We start from the raw sequence: 19,874 nt of genomic DNA, 5'->3' as shown, positions 1-19,874 counted from the left end.
TGCTTTCCCTCTCACCCTTGTTTTGAGAAACTGTAGGTAGGAAGAAGAAAAGCAATGCACATTTTAGAAACTATTCTTTTGCACCGTGCTTCCTAGAGCCAATGCCAAGCTAGACATCTTGGTGCTCAATCGGGCAGGAAGGCAGGTGGGACCTGGCCATACTCCCATTAAGAAGCTGCATTTTGAGGCCGGTTAATTGGCGTTATGCAGTTTTTTTTTTCCCCAACTCCTGTGCGTTTAGTAGTCATGATTAAATGGTCCAGCCCTGTCACTGCCACCGCAATAAAGTGTAGCCCCACCGTCCGCCAACAAAGTGGCAAAGAATAATTATCAAGAAATCCCCAAGGGGGCGTGGAGCGCTGCGAAAGAGCGGCGGATCTGCAAGATCGCGGGGTCCCTCCATCTCGTGAAAAACTCCGGGGCCCAACCTCAAAGACCCAGTACAGGAAGCCGGAAATTCCTCTCCCCCTTCGAGACCCAAGATGGCCCTTGGCTCCTAGCTCTAGCGTCTGGGTATAGCGCCCGTGCATCCGACATTAGGTAGTTACTTCTCCATCCCCAGCCGCCAGTAAGATGCGTTGTGGATATGTCGGCTGCTAAGTCTGGGGCACGGCGCCGGCAAAGCCAAGAAGGAATGCCCAGGTTTGATAGAGGAAACCAACAAGGGACTTATTCCACTGTCCCAAAGGTTTCCTTATGGGGCACGACGGGGAAGAATTCGTGGCAGCCACCACCGGCTCCAAAGAACACCGAGCTATCGGTTCTCGTCCGTTAGGAATGGGGCCAGTATCCCGGCGTCCTCTCTGCCGGCGTTCGGGGGGGGCTGGAGCCGCTCTGGCCGGCGGCCGGCGTCTCTATGGTGCCGGCCGAGGGGCGGGTAAAGGGGCGGGGCCGCCGTTCGCGCTGCGGTGCTGGGTGGAAAGCCGAAGGTGGGCGCGGCAGAGCTCCGGGAGGTCCCGGGCGGGAGGGGGACTTGAGCGGACTCCGTGAAACTGCGTCCTGAGGTGGGAAGCCATAGCTCCTGGTTCCCAATGGGGAGGGCGTCAGGGGCGGCGAACGCGCGGGGCCTGAGAGCCAGTGGGGTGTGCTTGACGGCCGGCACTGTCCGGCGATGCCGGGATGTGCGCAAAGCCCGGCGTCTTCCTTGGGCTTCGTGGAGCCTTCGAGATTCCACAGGAACCCTGTCCTCGCCTAGGCTCTGTGTCCCTGGCGTTTCCCTGGCCCAGAGAGGGGTGACGGGGGTCTTGCAGGAGTTGCCCATTGCCCTCTAACAGGCACGAGAGTCCCACGCGCCCCGGGTCCCTGGAGGCGTGAATACTCTTAAGTGTGACAGAGTAGTACCTTGCTTGCATGGGAAATGCGGGGTTCCTTTGACGCCAGGGCTTCCTGCCCTGTTTTCTTAATCGGCATTTTAAAATTATTGCATCACACCAGCCCTGGGCAAGAATGATTTGGGAAGTTTGCCGAGACTTGATATATGTTTAAATTGAGAATTGTTTTATTCCTAATGGTACATGTAGGAACTAAACATTTTATATTCCGGCTATAAAAAGTTTCTGTGAAACTGAGCAGGATTTGTGTTTCTATCCTTTGCAAATTACTGCGTTATATTTGGCATCTGCTCTGGGCATTATAGAATTAAAAATTTAAATATATTAGGGGCGCCTGGCTGGCTCAGTCAGTGGTGTGTGTGACCTTTGATCTTGGGGTTGTGAGTTCAAGCCCCGCATTCGGTGTAGGGATTACTTTTAAAAATTAAAATTAAAAAAATTAAATATATTAATTTCTACAGCACTGGCATTGAAAAAGACTTACTTGGAAAGCAATACTATAGGTAATCAGATTTTGAACTGCTTTTATCTCAGGTTTTTGTAAATATTTGTGTGATGGGCGAGTGAAGCAGGTGTTTTGGGGGCATTTGTTTGTTTTGGCAGAAATATTTGTCCAAGATTATTAACAAACTGCACAATAGTGCATAATTAAAGTAACTGGCTAATTATGTTTGTGGAGTTGAAGATTACTACTATGTATACTTAAAAGACCCCATAGTTGATGACATTCTACTATAATGGAATGCATTGTGGCAGTTTGACCATTGTACAAAGTGGCTGCAAGTCATAAGGACCTGTTATGCTATTATGAGATAAAATGTCATCCCCAAAGTAGTTTTAGTTCATAAGCTGAGGGTTGCTTACCGGCTTACCCCCTGTTTTAATGCAATGAAATATTTATTAAATACCTTCAGCACATTAGATTTTATGCATGAGAGGCTTAAAAGAAAATTATAATTACTCTTGAGGGAACTACCCAACAAAAGTAAGTATGTAGACTAAACAAAGTTATTTTACAGTTTTTGAGGTTTCAGGGTCCATTCTGTTTGTAGGGGAGGGAAGGAAGTGGCAAAAAGAAGAAAAAGGTGTGAAGAAAAATGGGTATACTTGGGTGTCTTAGAGACAATAAATAAAGGCAGTACAATTATTAATGTTCTCCGCCCCCCAAAATGTGTTTTTTTTTTTTTTTCTTATCAGAATCTAAGCCAAAGATGTTAAATCTATGCACTAATAGAGTGGAATAGATGTCAGAATTATGTTTCTGGAACCACAATTATACCTTTATAAAAATGGAAAGAGTATTGTGTTAGATACCTACTACTATATAACAAATCACCCCAAAACTTAGAGGCTTAAAACATTTAACAAATATTATCTTATTGTTTCTGTTGGCTCAGACTTTGCAAGGGCTTAGCTGGGTGATTCCAGCCCAAAGGCCCATGCAGTTGTCATCCAGATGTTTGCAGGGCTCTGGGCACCTAAAAACTTGACTGCAGCTGAAGGATCTACTTCCATGTTCACTCATTAGCTTTTTGTTCCTCCCTCATCAAGCAAACTGTTTTATACTTTCCATTTATAAGATGCATTTTGTGTTGTCCCATTAGATGTATGTGTTCCTCTTCACAAAGCATGATATATTTTTTAATTTTTTATTATTTTATAATTTTTTTTCTAATTTTTAATTTATTTTATAGAGAGAGATCAGAAGTAGGTAGAGAGGCAGGCAGAGAGAGAGGAGGAAGCAATACTCCCTGCTGAGCAGAGAGCCTGATGTGGGACTCGATCCCAGGACCCTGAGATCATGACCTGAGCTGAAGGCAGAGGCTTAACCCACTGAGCCACCCAGGTGCCTCAAAGCATGATATATTTTTATAAACAACAAGGTTTTCTTTTTCAGGTCACTAAATTTGGATCACCACTTAAGTACTTGAAGTGATCTTTTGATGTTTCACTTTGCTCATAACATATCATAAGCTCCCTCATTCTTTTAGAATCTGAACTTATGTAAAACACAAGGTTAGTAACATTTAAATATATTTGGGGGTGATAAAAATTGTTCCAAGAGTAAAAGAAGGTGGATGTCATGCAGCGGCTTTAGCGTGACATCATGCAATTTGCAGTTAAGTGGATAATGACCTCTTAATATTTGTTCCTTTCTGGGATAAGATTTGAACATAAATTTGTAATAAATACAGATTCGAGCATAGTTTGAATGACAGCAGAGCTTTTCTGTTGGGCTTTTGCGTAAGTGTGTCCAGCCTACATTCTTAGACCCATCCACCTGAATGGCCTTCTTTCTTCTTGGGGCTAAATTGTAGGCCACAGCTTACTGAAGGAGGGGAATGTTGCTGCTAGTGTAGCACCTCTCCAGCATGGTCATTAAGTGAGATTTGTGTGTCCCAGTTCCCATCCAGCTGAGTGGATACTGGCATCTATCCTTGGTGCAAAGGGATATTTTATAAAACTTAAAATTATATGCACTGAACCTTTAAACTAGTTGACTAAATCCATGCAAGGTTCAAGAGTTTATTTTGTAAAGTAGAAGCAAATGATCCATAATTTATGGAACTGTAAATCCTGAGGTTTATAGAAAGGTTTCATGACTTGGAGGTATCTTTTGCATTTTTTCACTTTGGTCTTGTTTGAAAGTACGTTGAACTCACTCATTTCCTCATCCTAGAAGAATCTGTACACTTTAACCTAATCTTAGTGCTTTTCAGAACAATTTTCATTATTGCAAATGGCCAAGAATTTGAGGATTTTGTAGAATCCATTATCATTAATAAAACTGTTGTTCTGTGCAAAGCAAGTCTTCATAATATGAAAGAATTAAAGGAATCTATAAGTTTATTTCACCTGCAGATAGAGAAATCTTTGGTGCAGACTTTGCCTATGTCAACTAATACATAAATATAAAAATAATTTTTATATTATCAATTTGGCTTATAAGAATTACATAAAATTTTTAGTTTATTGATGTTATATATTATTTTTATTAATAGATAATTTATAATGTTATAAGTATACTTCTACTTTTCAAAAATTACACCTTTAAGGGACTGACTTTCGCATCCTGGTCTTACTAATTTCAGAGTAGCTCTATTTGCTTTGTGGTCAGAATAGGAAGACATTGGAAATGTTTAGGGAATTATGGGCCCCTGGGTGGCTCAGTTGGTTAAGTGTCTGGCTCTTGATTTTGGCTCAGGTTGTGATCTCAGGGTCGTGAGATCCAGCCCTGCTTTTTTTGGAGCCCAGCATCTGGCTCCACACTGGGCTTGGAGCCACTTAAGATTCTCCCTCTCTCCTTCCCCATCTGCCATCTTCGCCCTTGCCCTCCCCCTCGCCCATCGACTCAGGTGCTCTCTTGCTCAAGCGCTCTGTCTCTCTTGGAAGAAGGAAAAAAAAAAGAAAAGAAAAGAAAATGTTTAGGGAATCCAAGAAAGGGGGAAAAAGTACTAATCATATGTAAGCCCATGGGTGAAATATAAAGCAAGTGGACAGTTTTCTGTATTTTTAAAATGTGCAGTATATGTACATATTTTTTAACAAAAATTAACATTTTACATATTTTATAGGCTTCCTTTTAAATTTTAATATGTTGAGTATCTTTCCACGCCAGTAAAGATGGGAAGAGTTACTATAGTTATTTTTTTAATGGTTGCATAATATTGTGGCATTTATTTCACTAGTCTCATGACTAGTGACTTTGGACATAACAGTTTCTTATTTTTCCTTATAATGATGCCATGCTAAATATCCATATGTAACTTTTTGTATTTAAATCTGCCTATTTTCGGGTTGCCTGTGTAGCTCAGTCAGTTAGGCAGCTGCCTTCTGCTGCTATCATGATCCTGGGCTCCTGGGATCAGGCACCACCTCAGGCTCCTTGCTCAGCGGGGAGCCTGCTTCTCCCTCTGCCTGCTGCTCCCCGTGCTTGTACTCTCTCTCCCTCTCTTTCTGACAAATAAGTAGATTTTAAAACTTTTTCTAGAAAATAAACTAAAAATGATTTTGACCTCCTCTCTAAAAGTCAAGCTAGCTGAACTATGTAAAAAAGTCTATTTACAAATTCATGTAAATATGCCAAACTTGATAACCAAACTGATTACCAGAGCTATCTAATCAGAGATATTTTCCAGGCAGCTAGTCAAGAAAACTGATTCCTTTCTTATTTTAATCAGGGAAATGTTCTATTATATTGCAAAACTCTGGTCCATGTGGATGTGACATTTTAAAACCTAAAGTTGTTTTCTTTTTTCTTTTTTTTTAAGCTTTTATTTATTTATTTGACAGAGAGAGAGATCACAAGTAGGCAGAGAGGCAGGCAGAGAGAGAGGGGGAAGCAGGCTCTCTGCTCAGCAGGTGTGGGGCTCCATTCCAGGACTCTGGGATCACGACCAGAGCCGAAGGCAGAGGCTTCAACCCACTGAGCCACCCAGGCGCCCCAAACCTAGAGTTTGATTAAACAACTCTACTGTATTAAACTATGCATTGCAGGTTGAACCCATGATCCAATCTCAGGTTTCATCTGAGGATTGACTCTCTCCAGTACTACTTAGCAATTAAAGCCTAACAGATTAACTACTAGCATGCACTCCTCTTCCTGTCCAGCATAGTGTATTTGTGAGTATGCTGTTCTTACACGACTGAAAGAAACAGACCCCACTTGCTACAATATGTGCTGAGAAGGCCAAATACTCTTTTCCAACCTCCCTTGCAGCTAGTCATGTGATGTAGGCTCAGCCAGTTGGACACATACCCTGTCCCCCTCTAAATATTATATGAAATCAAATAAGTAATACTTGAGATTTTACTTATTTATAAAACAGACAGAGATCACAAGTAGGCAGAGAGGCAGGCAGAGAAAGAGGAAGGGAAGCAGGCTCCCTGCTGAGCAGAGAGCCTGATGGGGGGCTCGATCCCAGGACTCTGGGATCATGACCTGAGCCAAAGGCAGAGGGTTTAACCCACTGAGCCACCAAGTGCCCCAAAATAAGCAAATACTGCCAACAGTCTTCCAAGGCAGCAGCAGACAGCCCTGTCTGCACTGGTGCAATGCCAGGGGTAATATCTGGTGACAGGTTAGGCAGTGGAGCTGGGCTCGGTTGTGGGGAGGTCTTCATGGGACGAGTTGTTAATGTCCTTTTCACTGAGGCGCTTGAGGCATAGCACTGAAGCCTGGCAAATCTGTGATTTCCCAATTCCTTTTTTTTTTTTTTAAGATTTCATTTATTTATTTGTCAGAGAGAGAGAGAGAGAGAGCACAAGCAGGCAGAGTGGCAGGCAGAGGCAGAGAGAGAAGCAGGCTCCCTGCCAAGCAAGGAGCCCAATGCAGGACTCGATCCCAGCACCCCAGGATCATGACCTAAGCTGAAGGCAGCGGCTTAACTGAATGAGCCACCCAGGTGTCCCTCCCAATTTCCTTTTAATGAAGTGTTTTTGCATGTACTGCCCAAGTGTTTTCTTTTCCATGCACTTAAGAATCCTAACCCATACAGGATTGAAGTTAAATAACAATTGTTCCTCTAATCGTTTAGTATTCTATACACATTCCCCCCAAATACACACACTGATTGGATTTCTGGTATTCACCTTTCAGTACTTACGTTACTCTGCTTTTCCAAGTTTATTGTCATTAACTCTCCCTCAATGAAGTTTAGAAACACTTTGTGAAGTTCCTAAAAGAAAAATCCCAGTATGATTTTATTTAGAATGATATTAAATTTATAGACTCCATTTGAGGAGAATAACACCATCAATGTTGTCTTCTTATTCAGTAAAATAGTCTGGCTATCTTGTGTTAGTTAAGTTCCATTAAAGAAGCAGAACTACTTTTCCTGCCAAAGACTGTGGGATTTATAGAGGGATTAGACATTCTATAATTGCGGGGGCTGAGAAAGCAGTCTGGGCAGACTCCTGCCTCTGAGTCCGTTGTTGAGCCTGAAGCAGTTATAAGTCAGGTAGACAGACACAGTCAAGAAGGGAAAGTGGATGTGGAGAAGAGCAAAGACCAAATGGAATCTGCACTGGCTTCTCACCAACTCCAGTTTTGATGCTGGGGGTGAACTACCGGAGAGGCTAGCACTCTTGACCCTGGGATTGCACATGCAGACCCAGGATTTGGAGAAGCTGAAGGAGGTGCAGGCCAGCCCGCTTCCCGTGCCAACAAGGTGAGCTAACAGATCATATGCAAGCTCCACATGCAATAAGACAAGAACTTCACAAGGAAGGGAATTCTGGAATCTGTGCTTTTAGCTAAGCTGAGCTGACATAGTACAATTGATTGATCTTTGTGTCCTTTAATACAGGTTTGTTGTTTTCTTCATAAATATTTCTTGTTTAGTTTATTCCTTGGTATTTGGGTTTTTACTACCGTTGTGAATATTCTTTCCCATTGATGATGGCTTGTCTGTTATATAGATTAGTTTAGTATTTATCTTGAATTAGCCACCATTCACAACTTACATTCTAATGATTTTCAGTGGATTCTCTTGAATCAGCAGTCATTTTCACTTGCAAACTAATGTAATTATCTTTTTGTTGCTGGTAAGGTAATGATACATTTTCTTTCCCCCTCCCTCTTCCTTTCCTTGCTTCCTTACATGGAATGAAACTGCCAGAACAATATTCTAATAGCTATACTATTTCTTTTTTTTTTTTTTTTTTTTTTTTTTAGATTTTTTTAATTTATTTGACAGAGATCACAAGTAGACAGGCAGGCAGAGAGAGAGAGGGAGGGAAGCAGGCTCCCTGCTGAGCAGAGAGCCCGATGCGGGACTCGATCCCAGGACCCTGAGATCATGACCTGAGCCGAAGGCAGCGGCTTAACCCACTGAGCCACCCAGGCGCCCCAGCTATACTATTTCTAAATTTAAGGTAATTGTCTCTTGGTTTTCATCATTTTGGTTTCTAGTAAACTAGTGTTTCCTCAATGTTTAGTGAATATAGAAATTACTTGGTATTCATACTTGCTAAAAATGCAGATCCCAGGAATGGATATTATATTTTGCTAAATGCCTTTTAAATTATTAAATATGCAGTTCCTGCTGGATAACAGATCCAGTGTATGAAGATTTTTTTGTGAATTCATTCAACACTTATTGAGCACTTAGTATGCATAAAACGTATAGTAGTGAACAAAGTTGACAGAGTCCTTGCTCTCTGAACTTTTGTTTTCCTTCCTAAAATGTGCATAGAGCATAAATACTTGAACCAAGTCTTTTGGCTCTAAAAGTATTACTTGAACCATCATTTAAGCTTGGTTTCTTTGAGCTAACTAGGCCACTTTATTTTTCTTTTTAACCAGTTTAAAAGTGATGAATCGTATTGCACTGTGGTCAGAGAATTTGGTCTGAACAGTTCCAGTTTTTAGATTGTATTGAAGTTTTTCTTACAGATGAGTAAATGAGTAGTTAACTTTTGTAAGTGTTTCATAGACATTTGGAATGTGTTTTCTGTGTAAAATATGTAATTTTAGACCTGCATATGAAATTAAACTTGTAATTATATATTATTTAGACTATCTATACCTATTTTTGGCTACTTGATATAATTTACATATTTTACTGCTTTGCAGTTTGTCATGTAAGCATCTTTTTTTGAAGGTTTTATTTATTTATTTTTAGAGAGAGAGCAGGTGCAGGGGGAGGGACAGAGGGAAAGGGAGAAAGATTTTCAAGGAGACTCCACTCTGAGCATGGAATCTGACTCAGGGCTCCATCCCATAACCCTGAGTTCATGACCTGAGCTGAAATCAAGAGTCAGATGCTTAACCAACTGAGCCACCCAAGTGCCCTGTAAGCATCTAACTTTACTGTGACTTGAATATTTTACCCCTTTTATCCCACTAAGTCTTTTGCCATGAATTTTGTATTTGATGTTAATATTATCATGGCTGCTTTATTTGGCTTCTATATTCTAGGTATATATTTTTTCATCTCTTTATTTTGTATATTGTTGAGACTTTTTGTTTGAGATATTTTCTTGTGAACAATAATTTGGATGTTTCCTTTTGTCCCAGTCTGTTTCTTTATAGATAAATGTAATATGTTCACATTTATTGTGGTATTTGTGTTTGATGTTTGGTCCCTTTTGCTTTTTTGGGAGGATTGGGGTGACAGTAAAGTCTTATTTTTTTTCCCCTTTTCTGTTTTGCTGTACTGATCAAGTTTTCTTTATTCCTCTTCTTTCTCCCTAGTAATTTAGTAATTTAGAAGTCTGTTCCTCCATTCTTTTCCCCCCAGAAATTGTATATAGCTGTTATAATTTATAAGGCAAAACTATTGAAATTCATGATTGTCACAGAGGTGTCGTAATTTAACTTAGATAGAATCCTACAGTCATGATCCTTTTCTTTCAGAGGTTTATTAATGTTGCCCCACAATATTTTGGCATTTATTTTTGGTATTAACCACATGCTGTTTTTGCAGATAACCTTTTTGGGTGAAGAGGGGCATGATCTCCATAAACTCTTGTTTTCAGAGTGCTCCTTTTACATGAAAGCCTGCTGTTGTTATTGATAATAAGGTATACACACACACACACACACACACACACACACACACACACACACATATTTTTAAAGATTTTATTTATTTATTTGACAGAGATCACAAGTAGGCAGAGAGGCAGGCAGAGAGAGAGAGGAGGGGAAGCAGACTCCCCGCTGAGCAGAGAGCCCAATGTGGGGCTCGATCCCAGGACCCTGGGATCATGACCTGTGCAGAAGGCAGAGGCTTTAACCCACTGAGCCACCCAGGCGCCCCTCTTTTCATTCTCTTAACATAGTCTTTCAAAGAGCAGATGTTCTTAATTTTGATGAAGTTCAGTTTATCGATTTTTAAAAAACAGATTGACCTTTTGATGTTGCTTCTGAAAATTCTGCACAGCCCAAGGACCCAAAAATACTCTCTTTCCTTCCAAAATTTTAATAATTTTATGTTTTACTTTTTAGTCTGTGATCCATTTTGTCTTAACTTTTGTATACTGGAGTAAAGTATGGTCTAAGGTTCATTATTTTTGTATGTGGATATCCTCTTGTTCCAGCACCATTTGGTGAAAGGAATGTCTTTTCTCTATTTACTTGCTTTTGCATGTGTGGACCTACTTCTTTTTTTTTAAATTTCTTTTTAAATTAATTGTTATGATTATTAAATAGGCTTGATACCCAGTGTGGAGCCAAACACAGGGCTTGAACTCACAACCCTGAGATTAAGACCTGAGCTTAGATCAAGAGTCAAGTGTTCAACCAACTGAGCTGCCCAGGATCTATTTCTGATCCCACTTTCTGTTCCGTTCCATTGCTCTATTTGTCTGTTCTTATACCAACACTGCATTGTCATAATTACTGCAGCTGTGTAAGACTTGAAGTCAGATGGTGTAAGTCCTTCAACGTAGTTCATCTTTTTCCAAGTTGTTTTCCTGTTCTAGGTTTTTTGTGTTTCCCTATAAAATGAGCTATGGGTAGTTTTTATTATGAAATGGAAATTGAATCATTCTTAATGATTTAGTCATTTAGTTATTCTTTAGTCACAGAATTAAAACAAAATAATACAAAACAAAAACTTCAGGTATCACATAATATTGATAACTTTAACTGGATAAGTGATTTCAGTATTCTATGCCAGTTAACTACTCAGCACAGAATTATGATTACCTTTTTACCAATTAAAGTTCTGTGATTAGAGGCAACAAAAGAAAAAGGGATTTATTGGAAGAATGCTGGGTTAGGTCATAGAAGTAAAGGGTAAGCTGTAAGAGCTAAGGAACTTGAAGATTGAACCTGAGGAATCGATGTCCTTAGGTTCTTTTTTTTTTTAGGCTGCTCCACGTAGTGGAATCCAGGTCTGTAAGAAGAGAAAATTCTAGAAGGAAATCTGATTGGTCCAGCCTGGGTCACCTTAATGACCAGACTATTTATCACCAGTGTAATCACTACTAGAATATGATAACTCATTAGTAATTGCTAACTAATTACTACTACTGATAAGAGAAACAGAGAATTCTAATTGACCAGCTTCAGAGTTTGGGTATTGGATGAGCAGTTTTCCTTAAAAAAGGAGATGCTGGGGGCGCCTGGGTGGCTCAGTGGGTTAAAGCCTCTGCCTTCGGCTCAGGTCATGATCCCGGGGTCCTGGGATCGAGCCCCACATCGGGCTCTCTGCTCAGCGGGGAGCCTGCTTCCTCCTTTCTCTCTGCCTGCCTCTCTGCCTACTTGTGATCTCTGTCAAATAAATAAATAAAATCTTTAAAAAAAAAAAAAAGGAGATGCTGTTTTCAGAAGTCTGGAAAATAGTTGCTGGGTCCACAGACACAATAGGTGCTCACTACCATGTAGCACGCATTCCTGAGCATAGAACTATTTGATGACCTCAAAGTAGTAGGTTGCAGTTGGGGGGCTTTCTTAAATTCACCTTGATACATACTAACATGTAAACTGTTGTTCCGGTAAAGCTAACCTATTCTCTTTGGGCAGCATGGCATATTGTTTATAACATGTAAAAGTACAATTTTGTTATATTTGAAAGTACTAGGAGAGTAGTCTTTTTTTTTTTTTTTAAGATTCTATCCATTCATTTTACAGACAGAGATCACAACTCTATTAATTATATCTCAGTGAGGCTGAGGAAAATAAAGTGAAATTACTGACAACTGTTAAAAAAAAAGAAATACCAGTTTTTACAGCTTGGTTTTCTTTTTTCTTTTTTTTTTAAGATTTTATTTATTTTATTTGACAGAGAGAGATCACAAGTAGGCAGAGAGGCAGGCAGAGAGAGTGGGGGAAGCAGGCTCCCCACTGAACAGAGAGCCTGATGTGGGGCTCAATCCCAGGACCCTGAGATCATGACTTGAGCCAAAGGCAGAGGCTTAACCCACTGAGCCACCCAGGCACCCCACAGCTTGGCTTTCTATTTGTGAAATTATTGCTGAGACTGTTTTGTTTAAATGTTTCATGGCACTAGGCTTTGCATGGTGGTGGTATCGTAGCCAATGAGCTTTATCCATGGTGTGATTATTGCTAATTGAAATGTTATATGGCATTAACATTTTCTTCTGTGTTCTATTTTAGGGTGACTGGGAATGTAAACAAGAATAAGCTGTTTCCTGATGGCTTTTAGTATATACTGACATACTGTCTGTGATGGCGTCTGAGGCTGAGAAGACCCATGCTTTACTCCAGTCTTGTAGCACTGAGTCTCTTATTTCCAGCCTTGGTCTGGGGATGTTCTGCCTAGTAGCCGACAGACTTCTTCAGTTTTCCTTAATTCAGCAAAATGACTGGCTTCGAGCCCTCTCGGATAACGCCATACATTGTGTGATTGGCATGTGGTTGTGGGCAATAGTCATTGGCGTCAAGAAGACAACTGACTTTGGAGAAATCATGTTAGCTGGATTTTTAGCCTCTGTTATTGATGTAGACCACTTTTTTCTAGCTGGATCTTTATCTTTAAAGGTAAGAAACATATATGTTTAATATTTCTGGTCTTTAATTTCTTTAGCACCGTTATATTGATCTTCATAGCATCCTTTTAGAGCTAGAGAAGATTATCCTTATTTTAAAATAAGAAAGCCCATTCATCCAGTTGTTTTTGTGAGCACTTAGTACTTCCCTGAAGGCAAACACATGTTGCTAATCAAGTCATTGGCATCACTAAGTGCCAAGGATGCATACAGAGCTAAGGACTCAGTAAATGTACCTGAGGAGTTCTGTGCTGACTTTACAGAGGATGGTAAGTCTTGAAGGACACATTAATTAACTGGCTTAAAGTAATGGGGATCATTCTCAGGGCTCTCCTGGGTCTTTTTCCACTGTTCTTTCTTCAGGACCACACTTATAATTTCCCCCTTATTCTTCATGTTTCACAGTTAGTATGTGGCTTCTTAGTGTTCCCTTACAAGAGAAGAGCTTTAAGATGATTCTTAGTACTGGGGAATGACTTCCATGGATTCATTCCCCAGTCCCTTGTGGGGCCAAAGGTGTGCATTTCCATGGGCTGATTAGGGCACAGTCCCTGGTGGTGAATGTTGATGAGTTTCGATGAGGTGTTTAGCTATACGGTGACCTGTTGGCTTTGCAAATGAACTAAGCCTGAAATACAGTTCAGATAATATTCTCTAAGTGTCAACAGATTTTCCTGTCTTTTCTGTGTTTATGATCTGTAAACACTCACAGAGCAAGGACTTTGCTTTATTCACCACTGGCCTGGAACAGTGCCTGGCTCATCTAGTAGGCATCCAGTAGATACTTGTTGAATGAATGAGAAATGATCATTTCTTCCTTTTAGGTGTCACATACCAGGTATTTCTCAGAGGTTGTCTTACTTATTGAAAAACTTAATCAGTAAGGAATCAGTAATTCCTGATTAAAGACAAATTAATAACATGTATTTGAGATTAGAATCAGAAGACGTGAATTTGAATCCTAGTACGTAGTGTTAGCAGAGTGCTTTCTTCAAGTCTCAATGTCCTCATCTGTAAAGTGTGGGTTCTGTCATTACTTACCTCACAGGGCACTCATGTGTGTTAAATGGGCATGTTAAAGGACAGACTCCGACAAATAGTTCACAGTCAATATTAGTAGAGATTGGGATAAGCTATCACGCATCATAAAAAGTGTGGTTCATAAATGCATTCATCTAGAACTTAGTGTAATTAGAAAAAAAACATTTAGGCTCCATACTGTATTTATTCTTTGATTCACTTAGAAGCAGTAGTGTTGAGAATATAAGCCAGAGAGACAAATTCAGTCTCCCCCTTACCCCCTGTACAACCTGGGGAAGCTACTTGGCCTCTGTGAGCCACAGCTTCCCACTCTGTGAAATAATCCCTAACTCATACAACTGTTACAGGGATTAAATGAGATAGTGCATATTAGGATAGCACAGTGCTGGTATTGATCCTTTTTTTTTTTTTTAATGAAATCTGAACATTTTTTCACCATAAGATTGTATGTGATCATTACTAATAAATACCAAAACTAAAATAAGCATTTATGATACTAAGTTGTTTTTTTTAAGATTTTATTTATTTATTTGACAAGTAGGCGGAGAGGCAGGCAGAGAGAGAGGAGGAAGCAGGCTACACAGTGAGCAGAGAGCCTGATGTGGGGCTCAATCCCAGAACCCTGAGATCAGGGCATGAGCCAAAGGCAGAGGCTTTAACCCACTGAGCCACCCAGGCGCCCCAATGATACTAAGTTTTAAGTGTCTGTTGTTCCTTCCATTTGTCAGTGATCTATTTTTACTTCCTTGATTTTATGATCATGTCCTTTTCTTCTTTCATTTTTCATTATTTTTCTATGAATGAAAAAATCTGGATTGAGATTTTACACATCAGCCAACAAACAGAAATTTGTTTCTTCTTTAGCATCTATTAATTTAAATAGACTTCACAAATGAAAGTGTAAAGAGGCAGTGTAACTCCAAACATCCAGAACATAACTTCAACTTCAGACTGTTGCTCTCTTCCAAGTAGGGCTTACCACAGGCTTCCTCGCCCTACCCTGCTGTTGAGGAGCCTGGTTCAGTGTGGCTGTGCGAGGAAAAACCAAGGTGGAGACAAGGTTGTGATAACAATATAGAAATGTGGGTGGTTCGTGATCCCAGGGTCAAGGGATAGAGCCCCACATTGGGCTTCGTGCTCAGCGGGGAGCCTGCTTCTCCCTCTGCTGGTCCCTGTTTGTGCTCTCTCTCTCTGACAAATAAATCAAATCATAGGAAAAAAACCTAACAATGCAGAAATCTTATGTGTTCTGCCAAAGTAGAAATAAAACAGCTAAAAATAGGGAGAAGGAAGAGGAATGTAGCATAAACTCTTTGATATTCAGTCAATAGGTGAGAGTTAAAGACACTGGTTTAAGGATCGTGTGACGGCACATGGTGGCAAGGTACAGCCTCTTTAATAGACAGATGCCTTGCATTTTAATGGTGGGAAGTTATGCCTCTAGTTTTTTGTTGTTGTTGTTTTTTAATAAGGACCTATTTTTTTTCTCTTCCTTTTCTTCTTTACCACCTAGTGTCCAGATGATTCCTCCCCCTTCATTTTTGCCGCCATCTCCCTCAGAACCAATGCCTTTTAAAGCCTTGAATTATGCACATTTTTAAGTCCTTGCTTTGTAGCCAGTGCTCTGATCAACTAGGACCCTTTCCAGTGTTTCTCTTTCCAGTGGTAATTATAGATCAGTCTTAGGTCCCTTCATCTTTCCTGGCTTGTAGTGGAAGTGTGAGAGAAAGTGCACTGATGTAGTCTGTATTTTAATACTTAAGAGTGTTTGAGGTTTTGGGCACCCTCTGACTTGTGTCTGTGCTGAGTGGGGTTTGGTATAGTTTTATTTGCCCTTGTCTGTAATGTTTTTGAGGATGTGTGGGGAGATTCGGTTTAGACAATCTTCACTGCCCTTAGCTTCCTTTTTATTTAAAAGTTATCTTATTGAAAATTAGCCTTTAGAGTATGTGAGAACAAAACCTCACTCAAGAATCATTCAGGGATTAACCCTGAAATTTTCATTTGTTTAGTTATTGATTACATTTTAAATAATGGTTTAACATTTTTACTGGAGTTTAACTCAACTTTATAATAATTTTTTAAAATAATACACTCTTTCTAAATGTTATAAGTGCATTCTGAAAATATTCAAGGCTAGTATAAAATGGTTACAACAAAAACATTTCCCTTTCATGTCTTTATTAATAGAAGAATATTTTATTCACTTGTGAATAATTTTTTTCAATGTTTAGAGGCCCCAGATAATTCCCTAAAACCAAATTTACACAAACCACACATTTGGGATATAAATTACATTTGTATTGTGACTTTTCTAAGCAAATAATAGGAAACTTTACAAAATTAATCACCATGTTCTTGAGATCTTCAGAGAATTTCCCACTCACTTTTCTTTGCTTTATAAGTAACTGATTTAATATATGTATTCAGAGGTGACACAGAAAATGTTTCCATTGTATTTCTAATAGACTCCTAGAAAATGTTTTAGAATGTTAAGAAGCATCTACCAAATTTTGTTTGCCAAGAAGGAAATGATGCTAGCTACTGCTCTCCCCTGCAGGCTGCTTTGACTCTCCCACGAAGACCTTTTCTTCACTGCTCTACTGTCATTCCAGTTGTGGTTCTGACCCTGAGGTTTACTATGCACCTTTTCAAGCTCAAGGATTCATGGTGCTTTCTTCCCTGGATGTTATTTATATCCTGGACTTCACATCATATCCGAGATGGAATTCGTCACGGCCTGTGGATATGCCCATTTGGAAAAACCTCTCCTTTGCCATTCTGGCTTTATGTTGTCATCACCTCCTCTTTACCTCACATCTGTTCATTCATTATGTATTTTACAGGGACCAGACAAATGATGTCTTCAAAACATGGGATCCATATCGATGTCTGAGCTAACCGTATGCCAGGCTTCAAGAAGCAGATGGTTCTGATAATGACAATTAAGGGTAGCTAACATTATCAAGTGAATTTTTAACAATATATTATATTAATTATTATAATTCCCGAATCCTCTTGCTCAGGAGGCATGTACACTTTTTAAAAAATTAAATTATGTATTTGTTGTAATTCTACTTCTCTCTTCTCTAACACTCTAGTACAATATGAGAGTTTGATTTATCCCATGAGAGATTTTGTTTGTTTCTTCTGTTTACCTGGCTCTACTAATAGATCCTAGTAGATTCAGATCCTGTTAAGTTTTTGGTATGCGTTTGAGGCAGTCCCTTTCAGGATGAAAAACAGATCAAATCATAGGGTGACTAATTTGCAAAAAGTCACCTTTGTAGCCACATTTTCCTGAGATACTGCAACAGTGCAACAGCCAACATAAATGAGATCGTGCATAAGATGTAGAGTGAACACTCCCATTTCTGTATTTCATGTATATTGGTCCTGATTATGGTGTGATTGGCCAGATACTTCAGCGCGTTGCGATTACTGCAGAATCCTTTTCCGCACCCTTGTGAGAAATCATTATAATATCCGTACGAGATAGTAACTAACCGTAGATCTAAGGTTATTGTTTCAGGAATCACTTTAGGAAATAATTACTGTAATATGTTGACTGTAGTAACATCCTGCTCAAGTATTATTTTTTTAGTATCTTTGTCCAAAAATCTCATGTGTTACAGTTTTAACTGTTCTGAAAAAGTAACTAAATTTGACAAAATATTTGTTAAAAGTTAACAAAATACTGATAATTGGCTTATAACCGTGTAATTTGAACTGACACAAAAAAGGACTTAACCAGTTTCTTCAAATGTAAGATCCTGAAGATGCCATTAAAATTGTTTTAGTTGCTGCCAGCTTGTTTACACACTATTTTAAAGTGTATCGGTTAAATAATTTTTAAAATACCTGCCTGATACTGAGAAACAAAACATAGGTTTTTCAAAATGAAGGATTTTTAGGAAATTTGCTTTTGCCTTCATTCTTGCAGGTTGATCTCTTAAAAATGATTAACCTTTATTAGAGAAAGAAAATTTAGTTGCTGTAAAATTTTACATTTTCGGTTTAATATTCCTTTGATATAAAAGTCAGTGTCCTAACAGCACTTGCTTTTTTTTTTCAGTATCCTACGTACCATTTGCTGTCTTTAGATTTTCTTACACATTTGTGATTTGTAATGCTAGTGATTGTGTGCCTTATTCTCCGAGAAATGCTGAAGCAATGCCTTATCCAAAGCATATTTTTCTTATTTATTAAGTTAAACAGAGCTCTGTAAATTGTTGTAAAGGTTCACATTCTTTACTTTTTCTTTTTGTTGTTAACCAGTTAGTTGCAATCAATTATGTTTTAGAATCTATGAGATTCTAAATCTGTTATCTTTCATGAGCAATGATTGTATCAGTTTGTTTGGTATAATGAATATTATATAGTGGGGGTAAATTTAAATAAGGTAGAGATTTTTTTAAGTATATAATTTCAGAAATCCATGGAAATAAAGCATATATCTTGTATCACCTTTTCTAAGTTATAAAACTACTTTTGTCTTTCTCCGTATCAAACCAGGGAATACCATTAAAATATAGGGCCTTATTTAAGAGTGTCACTCTGGCATTTTGGGGACTGTCCTCTAACTTTTTGTACTAGATGGGAATTCACTTTGCCCATGACTCCTTGCTCAAAACAATAACTACAGATTTTAAGTGTGGGTTTATCCTTGTTCCTTCCTCTACTGTCAGAAATGCTCCTTGTCCTCTAAATGGTCTATAATAGCTGTGGTTGTATCCTCTAGAAATAGAACAGCCAATTTCCCATGCCACCATTTTGCTTTTTTTTTTTTTTTCTTATTTAAAAAGTTTGTGTCAATACAACATTGTATTGAAAATTGGATTCTATCTTGTTTGCATGTAGGTGTTTTCTCCAGCCACTAGATGTCCTCCATTCACTTAATGGAGGCTGGTCCACTGACCTGACCTTACAATCTACTATTTTCTTGAGGCATGTTAGCTATGCTAACTACTCAGAAGAACTTCCACCATTGAACTGTTTCACTCATCCTCAAGCCTAGTTTCCGTTAAGTGGTGGGCTGAGTTAAAACTCCTATGTATCCTCCCTCACAAGGTCTTCAACCTGGGCAGCTACCATCACTACCTCCAATCAGGCAGACACTCCCCGGCTCCTTTTCCTTTTGACAATTACTTAGTTTTTCCCATTTTCCCAACTAAAGAGGAGAGGAAATAGGGGCTATTCTGGTCCTGGCTCACTGCTATCATGGCTAAACCTTTTATCCACCATAGGTATCAGTTTTCTTTCATTTGATATCCCAATATATTACTCATTCTCAATCCTATCCTCACAGGCTACTCTCTCAGACTCACTTTCACTTTCTTTGATGATATGAGCAGCTGGATCTCTTTTTTCCTTTTATTCCAACCCTTGATTTTACCCTCAGTCATCAGATGACTCACCTAAAAATTCCCTTCTTCTAACCACTGACTCATCACTGCATCACAACAGCCATGCACCAGTACAACAGTCCTCCGTACCTCTTTGGAGGACATTGCTAATTTCTGAGATCTCAGACATTGACTTTTTCTAGGTCACTTGTTCTCAAACTCTAACATACATCAGAATCATCTGTAAGACTAGTTAGAACAGGAGTTCCTTGAGACCTTCGTCCAGAGTTTTGACGCCATAGGTCCCAAGAACTTGCATTTCTAACAAGTTCCCAGTTGATACTGTGAAAGGTGAAATGAAATGGGGTCCCTTGTGTCAGGGGGTTTTAAAATGCAGCCGGGAGTCCATTAAGGACGTAGGCCTTTTGCACGTCCTTACTGGTGGAACTATGAACTTTTGAACTGAGCCAGACAGCAGATAGTCCAAGGACTCAGCCTGAACACCTGCAGCTTGCTATAGTAAGAGACTTTGCTTAGCGATAGCCTTAGTAACCAATTATATTGAGTTAAGAGTAGCTTTCTGCCCTCAAAACCAATAAAAAATTCTTTGTAAACAACCTATACAAACTTTACTTTTTTCCTTTAAAAACCTGACTTTGCTCTCTAATGGGACACTATTTGGGTTACTTCCCAAATT

At 39.3% G+C, this 19,874-nt stretch overlaps 1 protein-coding gene across 6 annotated transcripts; it reads left to right on the top strand.

Moving 5' to 3' along the window:
* Positions 1 to 453: 453 nt before the first annotated feature.
* On the top strand, positions 454 to 18,677 carry TMEM267 (transmembrane protein 267). Of its 6 annotated transcripts, XM_047731084.1 has the most exons (4): positions 875 to 1,004; positions 3,229 to 3,347; positions 12,400 to 12,783; positions 16,393 to 18,671. In XM_047731084.1, the coding sequence occupies exons 3-4, from the start codon at positions 12,472 to 12,474 to the stop codon at positions 16,726 to 16,728; spliced, it is 648 nt and encodes a 215-aa protein (XP_047587040.1). In that variant the 5' UTR covers positions 875 to 1,004; positions 3,229 to 3,347; positions 12,400 to 12,471; the 3' UTR covers positions 16,729 to 18,671. The 6 variants fall into 6 exon arrangements, with proteins under 6 accessions (XP_047587039.1, XP_047587038.1, XP_047587035.1 ...); XM_047731083.1 differs by lacking the exons at positions 875 to 1,004; positions 3,229 to 3,347 and adding an exon at positions 454 to 540 and having other exon boundaries at positions 16,390 to 18,677; XM_047731082.1 differs by lacking the exon at positions 3,229 to 3,347 and having other exon boundaries at positions 592 to 929; positions 16,390 to 18,677.
* The last annotated feature ends 1,197 nt before the right edge of the window (positions 18,678 to 19,874 follow it).

This window comes from Lutra lutra, chromosome 5 (genome assembly GCF_902655055.1).
Source record: "Lutra lutra chromosome 5, mLutLut1.2, whole genome shotgun sequence".
Classification (NCBI taxonomy): Eukaryota; Metazoa; Chordata; class Mammalia; order Carnivora; family Mustelidae; genus Lutra; species Lutra lutra.
Note: the sequence above shows the minus strand (reverse complement) of the source record. Positions and strands in the feature narration are given on the sequence as shown.